The sequence below is a fragment of the Staurois parvus genome, unplaced genomic scaffold (assembly GCF_062004578.1).
Source record: "Staurois parvus isolate SC_StPar_1 unplaced genomic scaffold, SC_StPar_1.0 ptg000198l, whole genome shotgun sequence".
In the NCBI taxonomy this organism is placed as follows: Eukaryota; Metazoa; Chordata; class Amphibia; order Anura; family Ranidae; genus Staurois; species Staurois parvus.
This window is the reverse complement of record NW_028317994.1, coordinates 6,737,504-6,760,968: the sequence shown is the minus strand read 5'-3', so window position 1 is coordinate 6,760,968 and position 23,465 is coordinate 6,737,504. Positions and strand designations below refer to the sequence as shown.

Genomic DNA, 23,465 nt, shown 5'->3' with positions numbered 1-23,465 from the left:
TCAGCAGTCCATGAAGCTAAGCCTGCAAATCTAATAAGCAAAATTGGCTAATCCCAAAACGTACAAATATAGTATACAGATACAAATGGCGGCCGTTTATAATGCTATAACGCTGTCCACTAACTACTATACTCTGCAGGGTTACTCCACACCATGGCTTGAATTTTGCAGCCCATTCATAAATGCAGGCAGCAGTATCCTTTACTAAAGCTCTTTTTAAACTCTTATAGAATTCTCTCTATCTTGCAGACCTAAAGCTGGCCAGACATGTTGCAATCACCTACTTTACATTTTCAAAGGAACTATGTAGCACAAGTTCTACCTAAAACAATCACAATATACAAGACCGTTACTGGCAAATCTAAAGGTGTAGAGTTGTATACAATCAGATGAAAACCAGAGAGGCCAATTTAAAGAGTAAAACACTATTGCAATAAAAAAAAAAAAAGTTACACTATACCCAATCCACCTCAATGTTGTTGGGTCTGTGTGTTCTTTGCATGATCAGTGAGTATTTATTTCCTTTGGGAAAACAGCACTCTTTATATATATTTAAAAACACACACACACACAAAAAAAAAAAAAAAAAAAAACACACAACCTTCTGTACATCTGGTGACAGTACTGCACTGCATTGACCCTATACAGAGCCAGTATTACCACCATATCATGTACACTCCTGACTGGGACTACTTTTTATACACACTTCCTCATAGGATTAGGTGTTTATGTGCAATAATGCAGAAAATCATGAAGTCTGTAGTCCTGGAGCAGCATGTCACAAACTTAGATGCATTATCTGCATCTCTTAAGTAAAATATCAGGGAAGAGCAACCAAGCTCTTCTAAAACACAAAGATTTTTTTTTTTTATTAAAAAAGGTAAAAGGTTGCGTTTTAGGCAAAATATTTAAAAATAAATATTTGGCCAGCTGTCTCTAAAGTCATTGTAATTTTTTTAGCTTTCACATTCCCAACCAAACCTGTTATTAATCCAGGGCATTGGCTTTACTAGCCCTACAAGGTTCTGATAGAAGTAGCCCAACACTCAGCAACCTCTCTATGGGGTAAACAAATGCTACTTCACAATAGACAACATTCATTTATACATTTAAACTAAAGTAAGTACTGATGGTGCTCATGGTAGCCAAAGACCATACTATCTTAACCTTATCCAAACATCAAACAAGGGATTAGGTTATGCATAGCAGCAGATAGTGGAGATACCTGTAAGACCTACAGACTACTTCACATGTTGTGTGATCCTTTTATAAGATTTAAATTTGTGAGTAAATTTGAATTTAAAAAACAGCACTTGGTTTTAGCAGATGCTAGTCCTTGTATTGTTCTATTTTCCCAGGAACTTTCATGTGAATACTGTGGAGTGGGAAGGTGGAGGTGATCTGCTGACTTGAGAAGCAGCTGTCTAGGATCAAAGCGCTTTTTTGGTGAGCTTTTTCTGAAGAGAAGCAACATTAGCTGGTGAGTGGATGTCCAATTGAACTGGTGGAGGGCAACTGGAACGGTGGAATCTACACTGAATTTTATGGCACTTGCACGTTGTAACAAAGGTATAGTTGTTTGCACATTGCTTCACATCTGCTTTTATATATATATATATATATATATATATATATATATATATATATATATATATATATATATATATATATATATATATATATATATATATATGTTTGTGACTTCTTTTTGATTCACAAAAACCCAGTCTAGCAGTATTATGCTATGCATTCCATGCCCCAAAATGTGAATGCGGTGGAGGAAAAAAAGGGAGGAGAAGGAGATCTCATAGTATGAGAAAAATATCTATACTGAATTAATGAAGTTTATAGCATTTTTTTTGCTGATCTTTGTTTAAAGAGAGGCAATACTATCTTTTCTTTTTCTATTTTTTCTTATTTAGAAACAGACATACCTGAAGATGTTTTACGTTTGTATAAATATCACACAATGTAACATTATGTGAAAGTAATAAAAAGCAGATATTGTAGCATCATATTGAAGGGTGAATCTTTCCCTTTTTCAGTTTATTATATACAAGAACAAGCGCTCCTAATTTTGAGCCTCTCAGCTTTTTACTTCAACGTGAGCATACAACCTGTAAAGAAATTGCCTCTTTGTAGCTGTGGCACGAGGAAAGTTTTAAATCCTAGGACAGCTGTAAACCACACCCTAAAAATGGTTTGCTCGCCAGGCTTACTAGGAGTGTTCTAGGCTACAGACCTTGCAACAGAGGTCTAGAAGGAGGCCTGCAGTGACCCTATCTTACATATGATTTGGTAATAACAGTATAATTCAAAAAAGTAGAATACATTTCAAATTTACCATTTTTATGGCATTTTTTTTTTTTTACACTAAAATCACAAGACCTGTAATCTCTTTTTCATAGAATGTCAAGAAAATACAGCAAGTGAAAGCTTTTTTTTTTTAACTGAGCTTGAGCAAAAACACCCAAAAACAGGTAAAGAGGATGTTTTTACAATCAAGATGAATACAATATAAAAACAAATCATTTACATTACTTACACTGGGATGTTTTCATAGGCATCTTCAAAGTTTTCCTGCAAAAAATAAAATAAGTCACATATTAACAATACTTTAACTTTTGTTTGAAAGCAATGATTATTGGTTAGATCAAGTTATTTCCCAAACATGCTTTTAACTTTGCTTATGACTTACTTTTCAGTTTTCCTATGCATTAGCCCATGCAGTATGCATTACTAGTATTAGTAGTATTACTAGTAAACAAAACAAAAACACAAAATGCAGGGAAGCACCCTATCTTTTTCTAGATAAAGGCAGCCCTAAAAAGGAAAAGGGCCAGTTCACACCACAAAAACGTCCTCCAGATTCATCCCAGATGCGTTTCTGTATGCACTTTAACGCTTTTTTTTATGCATTCCAAAAATGTTTTTGATGCTTTTTCTCACGAGTTTCTGGAGGCGTTCCAGATGCTGTTTCTCCTTTTTTTGGGTCATTTCAATAGCAAAATCTTTATTTTCATCAAGATAATGCAATTCTTTTGCATCCTTTTCCTTTTTTTTTTCTACTGTACTGGGGTCCGATGCTTTTTACTGTGTTCCAGTTCAGTTCTGTTCAAGAAAAAAGCAGGATGTTGTACTTTTTTTTTTTTTGCTGGAACTGAAAAGCAGTGGAACTGTTCTGGTATGAACTATGCCATTGGAACCCATATAACCTACTTTTCATGCTTTTCTGATAGAGAAAAAAAAAAAAAAAAAAAAAAAAAAAAAAGCATTGCATCTTACAGATCTAAGTTGAAACCTTTTTAAGTGAAGCCTGGTGCACACCACAAGTTTTTTTTTCGTTCAACCCAGTTTAACACAAGCAATGTTGGTACAATGATCTCTACGCCTCCCCACCCCGAATGCACTTATCAGCGCTCATGTAAGTTTTAAAAAGTATTTTCTGCACCAGAACACAGTAAGAACACAGTACAAATGCATGTAAAGGAGTGCAAAATAAAATGTTTTTTAAATAATGCACTGCAAATGGACTGAATATGTACAGCAAAGACATGTAAAAGCAATGCAAATGGACTGAAAGCACACGCAAACGTGAATGCAAAAACTGTGGTGTAAAAGAGATCCTTTCAATACTATATATAAAAAAAAGACACCGAAAAAAAACCACACAAAACACAAGTATGTAGTGCAGTAACTTCGTCCCTCTCTAGATGTGCAAAGCTGGTAGAGACATCCCCAAAAAGACTTGCAGCTGGAATTGCAAATTTTGAAATCCATTTATAAATTTTCCTTCCACTTATTTATGTGCCACTTTGTGTTGGTCTATCACATAAAATCCCAATAAAATAAATTTATGTTTTTGGTTGTAACAAACAAAATGTGGAAAATTTCAAGGAGTACAACTACTTTTTCAGGTTACTGCATTGGGACACCCCTCCAAATCACTGCATTCAGGTGTTCCAATCACCTCCATGGCCACAGGTGTATAAAATCAAGCATCTAAGCCAGCCATACATGGTGCAAAATTCAAACCAAAATTTTTACAAAAGACTTAAATAAATTTTCAGAACTTGACCCGTTAATATGCCACATCACCGGCCGATTTTCAAGCGACCATCAAATTTTAGTGATCGGGCATGTTGGAAATTTTTTTAAAAACAACGAATTTCTAATCAATGATGGGAGAATCGTGCGAGAAATGTAATTGAAAGAGAAATTAGCATGAGCAGCGACCTGGAAAGAAAAGAAAATTCTTGACCACAAAAATTATTTTCTGTAGCAACATGAGGTGAAAGTCAAATTTTGAAATCAATGGTGGCATCGAATTACAAAATGCAAGAAATGTCTGATTTTCTAAAGAAAATTTGTTTAAAATTTGACCCACGTATGTCCTGCACTAAGCATGCACACTGCTTATACAAACATTTGTGAAAGAATGGGTCGCTCTCAGGAGCTCAGTGAATTCAAGCGTGGCACCGATAGGTTGCCACCTGTGCAAGAAGTCCATCCATGAAATTCCTTGCTACTAAATATTCCACGGTCAACGGTTAGTGGCAATATAACAAAACAGAAGCAACTGGGAACAGCAGCAACTCAGCAATGACGTGGTAGGCCATGTGTAATGGCAGGATCAGTGCATGGTGAAGCACACAGAAGTCGCCAGCTGTCTGCACAGTCAAAGACCTCCAAACTTCATGTGGCCTTCAGATTAGCACAACAGTGCATAGAGAGCTTCATGGAATAGGTTTACATGGCCCAGCAGCTGCATCCATGCCTTACATCACCAAGTGCAATGCAAAGCGTCAGATGCAATGGTGCAAAGCACACTGCCACTGGACTCTAGAGCAGTGGAAACGTTCCCTCTGAAGTGAGGAATCATGCTTCTCTGTCTGGCAATCTGATTGACATGTTTTGGTTTGGTGGTTGCCAGAACAGTACTTGCCTGACTGCATTGTGCCAAGAGTAAAGTTTGGTGGAGGGGGGATTAAGATATGGGGTTGTTTTTCAGGGGTTGGGGGCTTGGCCCCTTACTTCCAGTGAAGGGAACTCTTAAGGTATCAGCATACTAAGACATTTGACAATTTCTTGCTCTGAAATTTGTGGGAACAGTTTGAGGATGGCACCTTCCTGTTCCAACATGACTGCGCACCAGTGCACAAAGCAAGGTCTATAAAAGACATGGATGAGCGAGTTTGGGGTGGAGGAATTTGACTGGCCTGCACACAATCCTGACCTCAACCTGATAGAACACATTTGAGATGAATTAGAGAGGAGACTGCAATCCAGGTCTTCTCGTCCGACATCAGCGCCTGACCTCACAAATGCGCTTCTGCAAGAATGGTCAAACATTCTCATAGACACACTCCTAAAACCTTGTGGATAGCCTTCCCAGAAGAGTTGAAGGTGTTAATCCTGCAAAGGGTGGGCCATCTCAATATTTAACCCTACGGATTAAGACTGGGATGCCATTAAAGTTCATGTGCGTGTAAAGGCAGGCCTCCCAATACTTTTGGCAACATAGTGTAAGTCATATCTTTTACTTTACCTACCCATCCATACACAACCTGGAGATCAGTTAAAGGGAAAATACACATGCTGACTTTTCCAAAGGTTTCATAGAATCAGAACCCTTCCATCCAACTCCATCAAACCAATGCTAAGCCTACCAAGAGATAGTCTGAACTGAGGGAACTACATTATGGGCAGCAAGCGCAGGAGACCCTGTTTTATTAAATAATTATATGGATGCACGTAAACAAATTTAGATGGTGTCAGGGTTGTGTTTGATGGTAGCCTAAAAGGCAACCTGAAATTCCATAATCATTTGTATTGTAATAGTGGTGCTTTAGTCTGTGTCCACACTTAAAAGCCTCTCTTTTTATAAATTTTCTGATAGAAGATTATACAACTCAAAAAAAAAAAAAAGTGAAAAAAGTCTAAAAAAAAAAGTTTTACTCAAATTGTGCCCCAAAGGAAGCAGCTCTGTGGTCTTTTGCTGGGCTATCAGAAAGTGCTGGAGGTCTGACTGTCAGAATAATTACAAACTACAAAAAACATTATACAAGCACTAAGATGACAGCGTTAAACACCTTATGACCAAAGCTAGCATCAACCAGATCGTGGACAACCACCCAGTGTGGAATCCAGAACCTATAGAATGTGTTAACAGAGGACCAAATGGCAGTCTTGTAAATCTGGAAACCAGATACTTGATGCTCCAAAACCCAAGAAATACCAATAGGCCTGATCGGGAAAGGAGTGACCCTGTCCTTAAGAGCTCAGGCCCTAGAAATACGTTGTCTGATCCACCTGGCAATGGTGGAGAATGAGGCTTGAAGTTCCATTGGAGAGCCGAAGGGAGGACAGAAGAGGTGCGATGACAGATCTTGCAAGAGGCAAGGTGGATATGTCCAAATCACATATATGCCCCCATCCTTCAAAACCTGAAGGGATGCCAAAAAAGGGACTAAGTTTGGGTAATAGATGCTATGGCTATCAGGTAGTTGTCCAGACAGTGTCCTGTTTTGAGGCAGGACACAATGAAGGAAGGAAAATACCCTTGAGGTAAAAGGAAAAAGACCATCTTATCCCTGTGTAATCTAAAAAAAATGATAATTACAAGACAGATACCAGTTCAGAAACATGCCTAACAGATATAATGGCGGCAAGGTAGGCAAGCTTACATGTAATATTTTCCAAAGGGACATCTCTAATTAATTAGCTCTTAATGCTCCATCTCTAATGGAGCATTAAGAGCACTAGGTTAAGATGCCAGGGTGACACAGGAGGTTGAGCTGCATGATTTACATGAGAAATATTTAGCAAAAAGATCCTGAATAGGGACTGTGAAGCATGAGGGTTTTGGAAAAAGGATGGAAAGGGAAGAGACCTCACCCACAAAAGGTGCTCAAGGCCAGGTACTAGTTGAGATCAGATTGAAGAAATGCCTGTAAGAGTATTTTCTGAGACTCAGATGTCTTTCCTCGCACCAGACGAAGAAGGCTTTTAAAGGCCAAGTTCCCCTTTTGTAAAGAAATAATTTCACACCATTTTTCAGGTAAAAAAAATGTGCATTTATTATTTTTTTTTTTATTATGCAGCCTGCAAAGCATGACAGGCTCCTGCAGACACTCAGTACAGCTGTCTGCCTGTACCTCCATACCGGCAGTTACTGAAAAACAGGAAGAATCACCAGTGCCCTAGCAGTTTGAAAACTACAAGTCATCTGCTGCGGTAGAAGATGGGACTTCATTAATTCCCAGAACTCTGAATGAATGACAGCTGTGCGGGCGGAATCCTGCAAAGCCACAGTTTTAAAATGTGACAGCGGGTCATGGAGAGGATCCCCTGCCCGCTGTCGGGGGTGGGGGGGTGAGAAGGGGTGTGGGGGACTGCTCCAAAGCAATAGGTTACATCCCAAGTACAGGTGCAATATCTAGCTTTAAAAAAAAGGTACAATGGTAGATTTTGGGAGAGGTCAAATTTCCTGCTCTGTACAAAGTGGGTATGACTGAAATCAGATATGCCCCTATCCTCCGAGACTTGGGTTTCAAAATCCATGCCATTAAACCCAGCGACTGAGAAGCATTCACCATTAAAGGGCATGTGCCAGAGACATCTCTTACAAATGAACCTCAGCAGACCAAGCTTTAAAGGATAAGTTCACCTTAGAAAAAAATGGTAAATGCACAAATTTGTGCAGGGAAAAGTGTGCATTTATTGTTTTTTTTTCTGGAGCCAGCAAAGCATTGCACCCAGTAGACCAGAGGTGTAATGTCAGGCTCCTGAAGACTCTCAGTATAGAGGTCTGCCCAAGAGGGTACTGGAGAGCAGGAAGGTAAATGAACTATGAGAGCGCTTACCAGTGCCCTGGCATTTCATGGAGAACTACAAGTGACATTGCGGTTATTGTGGAGGACGGTAGTTGTAATTCATACATGCAGAGCCCCGCATGGCAGCACTCTTAAAATTGTGACAGCGGGAGCAGAGAAAAGATCCCCCACCCACTATTACAGCTAGGGATCGGAGGGGCGCAGGTAAGTGCTCTTTGGTAACACATTAATTGTTACACCCTAAATGCGGGTGTAACATGTTACCAAAGTTACCCTTTAAAGATGAATTCCAGGTCTGGATATTGTTACATAGTTATGTTGATCCAGCTTGGACCAAAGTAACTATACATATACAATACCTATCCAATCCCCTTGGATGCTGAAGATCACTGTAGCAGGTACCACTCCTCCAATGATTTCAACTAGCTTCAGGGTCCTGTGCCAAGCATCTGCACTGCTGCTAACTGAACACAAGAGGACATGCCCAGTCATGATATCACCGACCTACCTCTCCAATTCATCCAATCAGAGAACACTTTGCGTTCATGGAGAAAATGTTAAGCATTCTTTGAATGGCACCCATGGCGAGCAACCTCCAGTTTTCACAATGCAGCAGGGCAGCAGAAATCACTGTAGTAGCCGTGCTCTAGGAAGGCCAAAAGTAGATGGAAGGGCATTGGCTGCAAAAGTTGGAAGGCATGTTGCAGCAGTGTCATCATCCCTTCAAGGATAAAATGCTCAGAACGCAGACTGCTTGCGCTCATTGTTTCTGGCCGCATACTGCCCTAAACTTTAGTAGCACTTGCCGCTTCTTGTTTTGGCTGTGGAACAGGAAGTGAAATCTCCCCAAAGGGATACATTCAGCACAATAAAAACTAACAGGAGTTCTAATCCTTCCTTACTCTATCAAAAATGGGGAAACAAGCATAAAAAGGGCTTTGTCTTTATTTCTACTTCTAACTGGAATCATCAAAGTGAATACTGCTTAACTGAGTGAATGAGCTAAATTATATATTTTTCAAAAAATGTGCACACCCAAACATTAATATTTGGATTTACTTAAGAACATTCATGACTAATTATCTTAAAAAGTCATATCCCAAAAAATAAGAACTACTACACAGTATATTGTTATATGACAAACTCCCTCGGATTAATCTGTACTAATATTAAAATGAAATCATTGTCTGCAAGTCCTTTTGCCATGACATCTCTTTTTAAATCTTACTAGCCCTGCCTACATAAGCAAAATAGATCTACTACAAAAATAGGTAAGCTTGATGGGTAGGTTTTGGTGCAACTTTGATCGGCATAAAAATGTTTAGGTTACTTACAAGTAGTACACAAATTCTCTGCTCAACAATAGATTCAGCAAACATGCCATTTAAACTCTACATCTGTGGATTTCATTTACATAAAAGACAGATTATGTTTACTTTAATAAAAAACGCACAAGAATTTTGCATGTACTTGATTGGATGATTGACATTGGCACAAATTCATCTCATTCACTTAAGCTAAGGTTACCAGATTTTCAAAAAAAAAAAAGCTGGGGACACCAACACCCACTTTTATTGGGGGTGAGCAGGGGTGTGGTTAATCATGGCACCAAAATGGTAGGTGTGGGTACATTGTGCTGACAGAAGTAGAGGCTTAAAATGGATCTAAAGGCTTAAGGTATTTTACTTTCATGCATTCTATGCATGAAGGTAAGAAACCTTCTGTGTGCAGCTCCCCCCCAATACTCACCTAAGCCCTCTATCGATACAGCGATGCGCACTGGAGTCTCGGCTATCCCAGGACTCCCTCCTCTCATTGGCGGAGACAGAAGCGGGAGCCAATGGCTCCCACTGCTGTCAACCACAGCCAGTGAGCCAATGAGAAGAGAGGGGCGGGGCCGAATAGCAGCTGTGTGTGTGAATGAACACACAGAGCAGCAGGTGCCCCATATAGCAATTGGTTTGCTGTGGGGGCACCCGACATGAAGGAGGGGCCAGAAAAGCCTGCGGGGTGGGGGGATGACCCAAGAAGAGGTGGATCTGGGTTGCTCTGTGCAAAACCACTGCACACAGCAGGTAAGTATAGACATGTTTGTTATTGTTTCCTTAAAAAAAAATTAGACTTTAGAATCACTTTAAAGGGTTACAGGTAAATAAAACTGTAGCCTACTCTGATCTGGGCATAATGCACATAGTGAAGGGGTCAAAAGTGGTGATGATTGTAGTGCCTTTAAAGCAAAAATTCCCCCCTCCTCCCGATAAAAAATTCACATGACAAAACCATCTCCAGCACAAATGACCCCTCCCTGAATTGTACTCCTCAATCTTGGCACTGCAACACCATGACTGCCCATGTTTTATTCTTCCATATCCACTTGAAGACCAAGTCTTTTCTGCCACTTTTTGGTTACATGTAACAATCAGTATTTTTTGCTAAAAAATTTCTTAGACCCTCCAAACATTATATATTTTTTAAAGCAGAGGCCCTAGAGAACAAATTGGTGGGTGTTGCAAATTTTTTATGTCACATGGTATTTGCGCAGGTCAAGTAAAAAAGGTTATTAGCAGAATAAAACGTATAAAGTATCATCGACCAAAAATTGTCTGCTGGCACAGACAGCTTTACCTCTGCTTTAAGCGTAGATAAATATGACGCTTCCATTCCAGATAACTTTTGTGCACTGTAATTCTAACACTAACTGCTTCTACTAACGAGGCTACTTTATCTTGATGCTTGATACAGGATCTGATGTCTCTATATTGCCTGAGCAAATCTACCAGAAGTACTTTGCAAATTAACCACTTACTACACCTACGCTGAAACTGGATAGTTCTCTTAGGCACATTATTCCCATGCTGGGTTGCCTGCCAGCCACTTTAAAATTTTAAATAGTGTGCAAGCTGAACTCTACATTGTACTGAAAAGCACTGCAATACTGCATAGGGATCTTTTTGCAGTACTAAATCTACAACTAGTAGACTGTCTTATCACAACAGCTCCAAGTGCCCCTATGCTACCAGTGTTCAATGTCTCACTACTTGGCAACACCTCATTGGGCTGTGCAAAGAACTTGTTACAAAAAAAAAAATGTATTTGCATCAGAAACGGAGATGCTCATCCTTCTCTGTATGATCTAATTGAAGGAATTGATGCATCTGAATGGATCTCTCTTATTGTGGTGGCAATAAAGAAATAGGTGGTATTAGATTGTGTGTCGACTTTCCGGAACCAAATTAAAGTGGTTGTAAAGGCTCAAGGTTTTTTATCTTCATGCATTCTATGCATGAAGGTAAAAAAACTTCTTCTGTGTGTAGCAAGCCCCCCCTCCAGCCCCCTTAATACTTACCTGAGCCTCACTGTGATCGAGCAATGTGCATGAGAACCTTGGCTGTCCCGGGTCTCTGTCCCTCATTGTCAATCACAGCCAGTGAACCAATGAGGAGACAGAGGGCGGGGCTAAACCACGGCTCCATGTGTGAATGGACACACGGAGCAGCAGCTCAGGAGCACATCTGCAGCTTGCTATGGGGGCACCTGACAGGAAGGAGGGACCAGGAGTTCCAGTGGGGGACCAATAAGAGGAGGATCTGGGCTGCTCTGTGCAAAACCACTGCACAGAGCAGGTAAGTACACCACGTTTGGGTTTTTTTTTTTTTTTTTTTTAAACTGAACCTTTAGTATCGCTTTAGGTTGTTATTGCTAGTCACCCTTGCCATATGCTGAAAAAGTATTCCTTAGAGAATCAGATCTCAGAGGAGCTAAATTCTTTTCCCCCTGATTTTCAAAGTGCATATTATCAGGTTTTGCTGGAGAAGGGAAGTAGGGACATCACTGCATTTATTGCCCATGAGAACCTATTCTGTTTTTAAAAACATATACCTTAACCCTAGGTTCACACCTAAGAGTTTTCCACAGCGTTTTGCAGAAAACGCACTACAGTCCATTTAACATGATTTCCTATGGGACACGTTCACATCTCCGCATTTGCACCCAGTACTTTTCTTGGAAAGGGTCAGGGACTTGTTTAAAAACGCAAAAAAGTTGCGTTTTTGGTTCTATAGACTTCAATGGAGACGCTACAGAAAAGCATGTACTGTATTTTTGCTGCATTTTACGTTTTAATCTACCTAGCAACAGGAGAAAAAAAAAAAAAAAGCATCAAAAATGCGGCAAAAGCTCATGTGCAAAAAACACAAAATGCACTGTGAAAAGCACTGCAGAAACGGATCAAACACAAACTGCATAGGTGTGAACCTAGCCTTAGGATTAGCTTTAGTACCCAATTGTGTTCAAAGACTGATGTTTCAACCCTCAGTAACATAACTGCTGTAGAGTGCTACCTGGATAACATAACTATATATTCCAATCCTGACATCACGGGCAATACCAAACCCTCAGGCACATACAAAATTGCGACCTACAAGACCTAAAAACCTATGGGACTCTAAACATATCCTTTCTGGCTCAAGAACTACACACCATAAAAACTTAATTTCCCAATCTGATGGTTAGAGACTTCCATCAGGTATCCAGGCCCTAAGATAACCGCTAACACAACAGAGCTGTATAATGCAAAACTATACTCACCTGCTCCAAAAAACAAAAAAAAAATCTTAAAACATAGCAAAAAACTCTGAAATTGGCAATACCAATCAAATTGGTGCTAACAAATCTCAAATCGCACTATGTTCAGTCAGTTTGTATGGTCCAAAAAACCTCCCAGCATACGGTTTAAACTCGCAAATCTCACTAAACGTAATGGCAGAGTGGGACTACCTGTCACAAAGGGTCCAAACCATAGGTGACTATGGAGAAAGACGTCTCTTTACCACTTACTGGTTTGCTTTGGTTAACCTTACTGTTACTCCCTGAGATCACAACCCACCCAACAATAGGGAACACTATCCAACAGGCGAGATGATGCTTCCACAACACAAATATCTCTGCTCATCACTCACAACTGATGACAATTATCTAGAACCCGGATTTTACCTGGTATCACCAGCTGTAACCTATGCCGCATTATCCACAAAGGCTATTTTTGTGCCATTGATTTCCTATACTAGGGCAGGTGGCACATGCTGAACTCTCCCTTGGATAGAGGACATTTCAACTCAGACACTTTCTTTGGACAATACCCAAAAGTGAAAGTGAAAACCTGAGCCAACAGCTGACTGCCTTCATGACCTTGTGCAAATCAGAATTCTCCACCATACACAATTTACAAAATTCTGTCCACTCTGCCATCAAAACATACACCACCATTCCTTCTCAAATGGGAAAGAGACCTGCTGATCAACCTTACCCTTCAGCAACATGAAAATATCCTGTCCTTTGCTCAAAATCTTTAATTGCAAACAAGTTCCAATAATCAGATGGTAGAGAAACCTTCCTGTACTGCATACAATAAATCAAATCCCAGATACCTGTTGGAGATCTGGAAAAGAGGCAGGCACAATAAAACATTTTTTGGTCATGTTCTAAAATTAAAACTTTTTTGGATCCCGTGACAGGCACCATCAAAAATCTCAGTATGGTGAATCTAAACCAAAGCCCAGCAGCCTGCCTTACATGACCAGTAAAAGTATATCAAAAAGCAGTGTATCTGACAATTCATCTCCTGAATGAAGCAAGGAGCATGAATGCCCCTCTTCGAGACACAAAGTAATTCGTCTCCCAGTACTTGAAAATCAAATTTTATATATATATATATATATATATATATATATATATATATATATATATATATATATATATATATATATATATATATATATATATATATATATATATATATATATCCATCCCTCTCCCCCTCCCTATATATATATATATCCATCCCTCTCCCTATATATATATATCCATCCCTCTCCCTATATATATATATCCATCCCTCTCCCTATATATATATATCCATCCCTCTCCCTATATATATATATATATATATATATATATATATATATATATATATATATATATCTATATCTATATCTATCTATCTGATACAAGATTTAACCACTACCCTATATAACACAGAAGGCCTTTAGTTAATTTCCCCACATTAAAAACAATGACCCAACCCACTTAACTACGGTTCTATGAAACACAGGTGATTTCTCAGGAAACATGGAGCACCCAAAATGATCACATACAGCAGGTAAAATAAATGAAAAATGTCCACATTTTTTTTCTCAGTAAATAGGTTTCTAAAGGTGTTTTATGACATGACATTTTCACCACATGGTCGGTAACAACCCATACATACAAAGAAACCAAAACATGTAAAGTTCAGAAATTAAGTTATGTGTAATTTACGTGGGACATGTACACTGATCATCAGGGCAACTTTAGTGTGTTTACTGAAAATTTTGCATTTCCTAGATCACTGCAGTAATATTGTGTGACATACAAAATTGGAACTACCACTATTTTATTCTCTAGGATGTCTGCTTTCAGAAAATATATGAAGTTTTGGGGGTTTTGTGTAATCTTCAGACTTAAAATGATTTTTTAAATGTGTGAAAAAAAAACACGCAAAAACTGCTCTGGCAGCGAAAGGGTTAACAAAGTATAATCAACCTCACAGTAATCTCTTAGGCAGATTTAGTTTAGCGCACTGTACCCAGTGAGGTGAGTGAGGTGAGATCTTGCACGGTGCACCAGACCTAGGGAGACTGACAGTTGTTTTGTCTTTCTTCCATTTGCGAATGATTGCACCAACTGTTGTCACCTTCTCACCAAGCTGCTTGGTGATAGTTTGGTAGCCCAGTCCAGCCTTGTGCAGGTCTACAATCTTGTCCCTGACATCCTTGGACACCTCTTTGGTCTTTGCCATGGTGGAGAGTTTGGAATCTGATTGTTTAATTGCTCCTGTGGACAGGTGTCTTTTATACAGGTAACAAAAGGAGATTAGCAGCACTCCCTTTAAGAGACTGCTTCTAATCTCAGCTTGTTACCTGTATGAAAGACACCTGGTAGCCAGAAATCCTGCTGAATGATAAGGGATCAAATACTTATTTCCTTCACTGTATGTAGCTCCAGTCAATCCCTGAAAGGTCTGGCCCAGAGGAATCTGGGAGAATGTATAAAATACCCTGGGGCAGGGACCAGCATCATCTTCCAGAGGCAGAGATCATTGCCTAGGGCAGAGCTTGACAAATTTGCTTTGAATCTAGGAACCAGCTTAAAAAAAAAAAAAGTTAGGGGCCAGTTTTTTGGGGTTTGTTTTCATCAGCGCCTGGGGCAAGGCAACTTGTGACAACCTTCACACAATGCAATTTGCCATGCGACAATCACGACAAAACTGCATGTATTAAGCACCACTGAAAATAAAATAATGGCACCTGGACCTGCGTTTCCCGATCACAGTGATTCTACCATGATCCCAAAACATCCAGGTGTGAATGGGGCCGCCCTGGTCACACATACGATTCTGGATGCGTTCTAAAACTCAGATTCGCATGACAGGCCAAATACAGTATCTCACAGGAGTACACCCCTCACATTTTTGTAAATATTTTATTATATCTTTTCATGTGACAACACTGAAGAAATGACACTTTGCTACAATGTAAAGTAGTGAGTGTACAGCTTGTACAACTGTGTAAATTTGCTGTCCCCTTAAAAAAAATGAACACAGACCATAACACTCACACCACTATGCTTGACTGTAGGCAAGACACACTTGTCTTTGTACTCCTCACCTGATTAACGCCACACACGCTTGACACCATCTGAACCAAATAAGTTTATCTTGGTCTCATCAGACCACAGGACATGGTTCCAGTAATCCATGTCCTTCGTCTGCTTGTCTTCAGCTTTGTTGTGCATCACCTTCTGGGACGACAGCCATGCAGACCAAATTTGATGCAGTGTACGGCGTATGGTCTGAGCACTGACAGACTGACCCCCCCACCCCTTCAACCTCAGCAGCAAAGTTGGCAGCACTCATACGTCTATTTCCCAAAGACAACCTCTGAATATAACGCTGAGCACGTGCACTCAACGTCTTTGATCGAACATGGCAAGGTCTTTTCTGAGTGAAACCTGTCCTGTTAAACCACTGTATGGTCTTGGCCAGCATGATGCAGCTCAGTTTCAGGGTCTTGGCAATCTTCTGATGGCCTAGGCCATCTTTATGTAGAGCAACAATCCTTTTTTTCTGATTCTCAGAGTTCTTGGCCATGATGTGTCATATTGAACGTCCAGTGACCAATATGAGAGAGAGTGAGAGCGATAACCCCAAATTAAACACAGCTGCTCCCCCCATTCACACCTGAGACCTTGTAACATGAACGAGTAACATGACACTGGGGGGGGGGGGGGGAATAGCTAATTGGACATTTTCACTTAGGGGTGTACTCACTTTTGTTGCCAGCGGTTTAGACATTAATGGCTGTGTGTTGAGTTATTTTGAGGGGACAGCAAATTTACACTGTTATACAAGCTGTACACTCACTACTGTACATTGTAGCAAAGTGTCATTTCTTCAGTGTTATCTTGAAATCATAAATCATGAAAAGATATAAAATATTTACAAAAATGAGGGGTGTACTCACTTCTGTGAGATACTGTACGTGTTTTTTTTTGTTTTTTTATTTTTAATAAATTGCAAAGACTTCAAAATGAACTTCTTTCATGTTGTCATTATGGGGTATTGTTTGTAGAATGTTGAGGGAAAAAAATTAATTTAATCCATTTTGGAATAAGGCTGTAACATAACAAAATGTGGCAAAAGTTAAGTGCTGTGAATACTTTCTGGATGCACTGTATGTACTAAAGTAATTGCATTTCCATGTTCTTGTGTACTGTGGCAGACCAGATATAAGGAATGCAGGTGAATAGAGAACACATATGGCAAGGATCTGTGAATATAGCTCCACATAACCAATGAAGTATATACTGTACATGAGGTCTATGCAGCCCAATCTCAAGTGAGTGATGGCGAAAATAAGGCCCTCATCAAGTGCTGAGAAGTTTTATAATTCAGCCCTTCAAGCTCTGCTCTAGTAAGGATAGAAGGCTCTGAGTCAAGAGAAATCTGTGCCAGCTCTAGGTCAACAGCCTGGAGATTGTACCATGTGCAGGAAGGCAAGCCAAACACCTGTGAGACAGTCACACCCAGCTAATGGAAACAATTAAAATGGATTAACGTGACCTGCGAGTCTGCAGTGGACTAGAAAAAGTCTCCTCTCAACGTCAAATAGATGCTAATATGCAAAAACACAGACACTTTCCCTTGAATATGTAGTGCCTATTAGATATCAGTTAAAAGGACATCTTCCAAGGACATGAAACCCCTGAAGATTTAATCTACTGCATGCCCTTACTGCCGAGGAATTAGCAACTATACTCACAGAAAACAATCATTATGCTCTCCCTTGAAGTAGGTCTGGTTGCGTAGAGGTGTCCCTAAATTTACCCAGAAAACCTAAAGACCGGACGGTGGAGGCAAACTCTACCTATGTTGCTACAAACACTGGTAGATTCCTCCTCCTCTCAGGAGCTATATTCTAAAAGGTAACCAGTCAAGAGAGAAAGACAGGACCCCCAAACTTCCTCCAAGACGCCCTAGAGAGTAAGTGCCCTTCCACATTAAACCCAACACCAAGGAGCCCCAGTTGACAGACTGCAGGCTGGGTGAAAACCCAGGAACACACATACAGTGGGGATCGAAAATTTGGGCACCCCAGCTAAAAATTTGTATTCATGTGCATAAAGAAGCCAAGGAAAGATGGAAAAATCTCCAAAAAGGCATCAAATTACAGATTAGACATTCTTATAATATGTCAACAAAAGTTAGATTTTATTTCCATCATTTACACTTTCAAAATAACAGAAAACAAAAAAATGGTGTCTGCAAAAGTTTGGGCACCCTGCAGAGTTAATATCTTGTACTGCCCCCTTTGGCAAGTATCACAGCTTGTAAACGCTTTTTGTAGCCAGCCAAGAGTCTTTCAATTCCTGTTTGAGGTATCTTTGCCCATTCTTCCTTACAAAAGTCTTCCAGTTCTTTGAGATTTCTGGGCTGTCTGTCACGTACTGCTCTTTTAAGGTCTATCCATAGATTTTCAATTATGTTGAGGTCAGGAGATTGTGAAGGCCATGGCAAAACCTTCAGTTTACGCCTCTTGATGTAATCCCCCGTGGATTTCGAGGTGTGTTTAGGATCATTATCCATTTGTAGAAGCCATCCTCTCTTTAACTTCAGCTTTTTCACAGATGGCATCAGGTTACCATCCAAAATTTGATGAAATTTTATTGCATCCATCTTTCCTTCTACTCGTGAGATGTTCCCTGTGCCACTGGCTGCAACACAACCCCAAAGCATGATTGATCCAACCCCATGCTTAACAGTTGGAGAGAGGTTCTTTTCATTAAATTCTGTGCCCCTTCTTCTCCAAACGTACCTTTGCTCATTCCGGCCAAAAAGTTCAATTTTAACCTCATCGGTCCACAGAACTTGTTTCCAAAATGCATCAGGCTTGTCTATATGTTCATTTGCAAAGTTCAAACGGTGATTTTTGTGGTGAGGACGTAGAAGAGGTTTTCTTCTGATGACTCTTCCATGAAGACCATATTTGTACAAGTATCTCTTTATAGAGGAATAGTGTACCACAACTCCAGTGTCTGCCAGATCTTTCTGGAGGGATCGTGCAGTCAAACGTGGGTTTTGAATTGTTTTTCTCACAATCCTGCGAGCTGTTCTGTCTGATATTTTTCTTGGTCTTCCAGATCTTGCTTTAACTTCCACTGTTCCTGATGACTGCCATTTCTTAATTACATTCCGAACAGAGGATATTGACATCTGAAAACGCTTTGCTATCTTCTTATAGCCTTCTCCAGCTTTGTGAGCGTCAACTATTTTCAGTTTCAGTTTTCTAGACAACTGCTTAGAAGAACCCATGGTGCTGATTGTTGGGGCAAGGTCAGATGAGTCTGGGCATTTAAAACCTTTGAGATTGACATCACCTGGTCTTCCCAGACGATGATTGAGAACAATCCATGACACTGGCAGGTCTCAGCTTGGCAAAGGGGGCAGTGCATGCTATAAATTCTGCAGGGTGCCCAAACTTTTGCAGGTGCCATTTTTTTGTTTTCTGTTATTTTGAAAGTGTAAATGATGGAAATAAAATCTAACTTTTGTTGACATATAAGAATGTCTAATCTGTAATTTGATGCCTTTTGGAGATTTTTCCATCTTTCCTTGGCTTCTTTATGCACATTAATACAAATTTTTAGCTGGGGTGCCCAAACTTTCGATCCCCACTGTACAAGTGAAAGCAAGTAGGCACAGCAACCTCAAGCTTATTTGTATCCTGCTGGTGCCAAAGGTGCCTCCATCTGCTTGGACTGCAGCCTGCATTGAAAATCCAAAAATGTAGTATTAGTTGCTCCACCTCTAGTTTCCTGACAGCCTTTGCTCGAAGGAACTGCCATTAAGGGATCAGCTGGCCCTTCCCCCTCTCCCAAGAATGAGGCTTAGAACTGGAGCCTCCAGCACCTGGAAATTACTTCACCCTACCTGGATTAATGCCTTGTATCATCTGATCAAAAGGGGAACACCGCCAAGACACAGCCTCCATCACAAAGTGCTCTACAGTGTAGACAATGCACGCACCCAGACACCTGGACTGGGAACCTGTACTGCTTATGTTGGTCCCCATCAAGAGGTTGTGCTGCTTCCAGACATGGAAGGGAACCAAGCCACCTCCTTTCCATACCAAGAAGGGGCCCTGGAGGAAATCTAGCAGAGAAGCCTATCAGTTGCCCCCAGGGAAGCCAGGTAGGTAAAAAAGGAGTGGATGGAAGAAAAGGATAGCCATAGAAACAGAGGACTCTCTCACCCAGGTTCCAGGCAACACCTATACTCTGGCCAGAGGAAACACAAAAATGGACCACGTCAGTAAAGAACTTTCTTAAAGTGTTTTTTTGGTGAGGCTTTTTCTGTTCCTGTTGGAGGAGGTGCCCATCTCGCTCTCATATGCAGTCCTGGAAGGTGATTTGGTAAATATCAGTTTGGGGTATACTGAACCTTTAACCACTTGCTTAAAGGGCACTTATACCCCCTTCCTTACCAAGCCAATTTTCAGCTTTCACCGCTGTCGCATTTTGAATGACAATTGCGTGGTCATGCAACACTGTACCCATATGAAATTTTAAAAAAAATTTTCACACAACTAGAGCTGTCTTTTGGTGGTATTTACTCACCGCTGGGTGTTTCATTTTTTGCACTAGAGACAAAAAAAGAGCAAAAAAAAAAAAAAAAGTCTTTCAATTATAAAATTTTGCAAACAGGTAATTTTTCTCCTTCACTGATATGCGTTGATGAGGCTGCACTGATAGGCAGCACTGATGGGTGGCAAGGATAGGCACTGATAGGTGGCACTGATGGGCAGCACTGCTGAGGTGGCACTGACTGGCGGCACTGCTGGGCACTGATGGGGGGCACCGACTGGTGGCACTGCTGGGCACCGATCAGGGCACTGATCATCAGTGTCCTGATGATCGGTGCCGATCTCTCCTCTGACAACTGCCGGTTCTCGGTAGTACTTTCCTCACGCTATGACTCCAATCTATCCTTCCAGCCCCAAGTCCAATCACTAACAAACTCTTGCAGACTCCACCTCCGCAACATCGCCAAAATCCGCACGTTCCTAACCCCGGAAACCACTAAGCAGCTCATCCACTCCCTCATCATATCACGACTCGATTACTGCAACTCCCTCCTCACTGGCCTGCCTTGCCACAGGCTATCCCCGCTTCAGTCGATCCTGAATACAGCAGCCAGACTCATCCACCTCACCAGCCGCTCCATTTCCGCCACCCCCCTCTGCCAATCCCTCCACTGGCTCCCGATTGCCCAATGGATCAAATTCAAACTGCTAACACAGACGTACAAAGCTGTCCATCATACTGCCCCAAACTACATCACCAACCTAATATCCAAATACCACCCAACACGCACTCTCCACTCCTCACAAGACCTCCTTCTCTCTAGTTCCCTGGTCTCCTCCTCCCATGCCCGCCTCCAGGACTTCTCCAGGGTGTCACCCATCCTCTGGAACTCCCTACCCCAATCTATCAGACTATCACCTACTCTCCTCTCCTTTAGGTGCACCCTGAAAAGCCACCTCTTCAAGGAAGCCTACCCCACCCCCTGCTAATTGCCGACCGCCTCCACTCTTCCTACCACTCCATCCCCCACTGCCATTTCCTCCTGTACCAATATCCCCTCCCTCCTAGATTGTAAGCTTGAAAGAGCAGGGCCCACGAACGCCTCGTGTATCACATTCTATTGTTTTGTACTGTGGCATGTACTGTCTCCCATTGTAATGTACAGCGCCGAGCGAACTGTTGGCGCTTTATAAATACTGTATAATAATAATGACAGCGTGAGAAAAGTGCAGCCGAAAACCAGCAATTGCATTTCCTGGTGATCAGTGTGTCATTGGACACGGCTGATCATGCGGTAAAAGGCCGCTGTGATTGGCCTTTTACCATATCACGTGATCAGCTGTGTCCATAGGGTACTTTATTGCTTTTTTTGTGCCCTAAAATTAACTCGAAGTGGTTTTTTTACTGAAATTTTGTGGTAATATCATGCTGCATAAAAAATTGGAACTACCACTATTTTATGCTCTAAGGTCTCTGCTTTCAGAAAATATATATTTTGGAATTTTGTGTAATCTTCAAGTCTAAAATTATTTTTTTAAAACTTGTGCAAAAAAAAGCAAAAATGGCTCTAGCAATGCAAGGGATAAGGGTAAGCCCGACATTCCCTTTTCAGGATGAGCACCCAGTCGGGGCTCATTACACTGCAAGGCCTCCTCCCTGCTAGTCCCAACATGCTGTGCTGGAGAGAGGTGGGGGGGGGGGGGGTAGTCAATAAACATTGCAATGTTAAAGATACTAAATGTTTAGGTCTCAGTCAGTCTCACCAAAGTCCAAAGGACTGGTATATAAGTATCTGTGAACCTAACAAGTTACATTTTAGGACAGCATGTGACTTTTAAAAACAGTTCACTTATAAATCCCTACTGGTTGTTGTATACAATTTTTCTGCAGCAAGCTATTCTACAAAAAGACAAACTCTGCATACTATAGGTATTAAAGACATCTCTCCTATAATGAAATCCATATTTAGACATTTAGCAGTTCATTGTTAAAGCAAGATTACACTGCACTTACCAGCAACGTAATCTGAGATTTACTTTACCACTCCTGTATAAATACACTACTGGCAAAGCAGAAATATCAAAGTATTTGCAGATCAAAAGCTTGTATGATTTTGAACAACATCAATCTTGTTTTGATGTATAAGTAGAATTTAAACAGCGTTACAAATGATACCTTTGGGGTTAAAATACTAAATTATGCAATAATTTCCAAAGAATTGTTAAACAATTTTTCTCCCTGCTGCAGGGCAATGTAACACTTTCTAGGAAATGCAGCGGAAAATTATTATTCATGTAACCGATTAGTCAAACTGAAGCCTTGATAACACAGATCTGTCAGTGTAAGCTACACACCTGGAATGTCAAAAAAGCTTTTCTCACACTTCAGACAAACCGCTATGGAGGTTGAAGGCACATGAGTATATAGGCACCTTCACACACCAGGAAGAAAACTGATAGTTTTCAGGAAATATTCCACATAAAAAGTACATTTTTCAAGGTACAAAATTAACATTTCTAAATTTCTCTTGGACATAGCAAACCTTCATTTTTTTAATTCAGGTCTATGTTTAGATCAGAATAAAATATCAGCCAAAAAAATAAAAAAAAATATTTTTTTTTAATTTATAAATATACTAAAACACAGCCTGTCACAGACGTCAGGTATAGCCCTGATCAGAGACAACAGCCTAGAAAAAGAATCCTCTCTCTGCACTGTTAACCACCAAGCTTGCAAGACACAGCACTCCTGCTCCTGGCATCTGCCAATCTGTGCCAGGGCTTTGAGTAGAACTATATCAATGTTCCTCTGACAGAGTGAAGCATAGGTCGCTCTCACACCTCTCATAGCAGGTTGCCATGATGACACAGGTTTCAGGGACATATCCCCCCTTCATCAAGACCGCACTGTCATGTGCGTGCATATTGTATTTAAATATTATTTGTTTAATAAAAGTTTTGATTGCGTATTCCCTTTTGCTTTTTAGAGTATCCTGCATCCGTTTGTGAGGTTTAATAAGACAGCTGCAAATGTAGTAGCACCAGGGCTTTTTTTCTCAGAGGAAAGGTGGTGGAACTCCCCCACCCAAACCTGGCCACGCCCCCATCAACACGCCCCCATCAGCGGAGCCAATCAGTGGGCTCGGCGGCCGCGATGGCCGCTGGGTCCTAGCGATCGGCTCTTACAAAGGCAGGAGGACGGTCCCGCTATAAGTCGCTGATCACCAAAAAAAAAAATGTAAAAATCCATTAAAATATTTGATAGTTTGTAAACTCTAAAACTTTTGCGAAAATCAACAAATATACGGTCATTGCGATTTTTTTTTTATTTTTAATTTTTTTTTACCAAAAATATGTGGCAGAATACAAATTGGCCAAAATTGATGAAGAAATTCGATTTTTTACATTTTTTTAATTGGGGATTTTTAATAAAATAAATAATTTTTTTTTTTTC

The 23,465-nt window shown here is 40.5% G+C and overlaps 1 protein-coding gene across 1 annotated transcript in view; it reads right to left on the bottom strand.

The window, feature by feature from the left end:
• TTC39B (tetratricopeptide repeat domain 39B) overlaps positions 1 to 23,465 on the bottom strand; it is a 178,910-nt gene that overhangs the window by 112,320 nt on the left and 43,125 nt on the right. Inside the window, exon 2 of the mRNA XM_089678077.1 lies at positions 2,546 to 2,580. Within this exon, the coding sequence (XP_089534203.1) occupies positions 2,546 to 2,580 (35 nt within the window). The remainder of the gene's footprint in view (positions 1 to 2,545; positions 2,581 to 23,465) is intronic.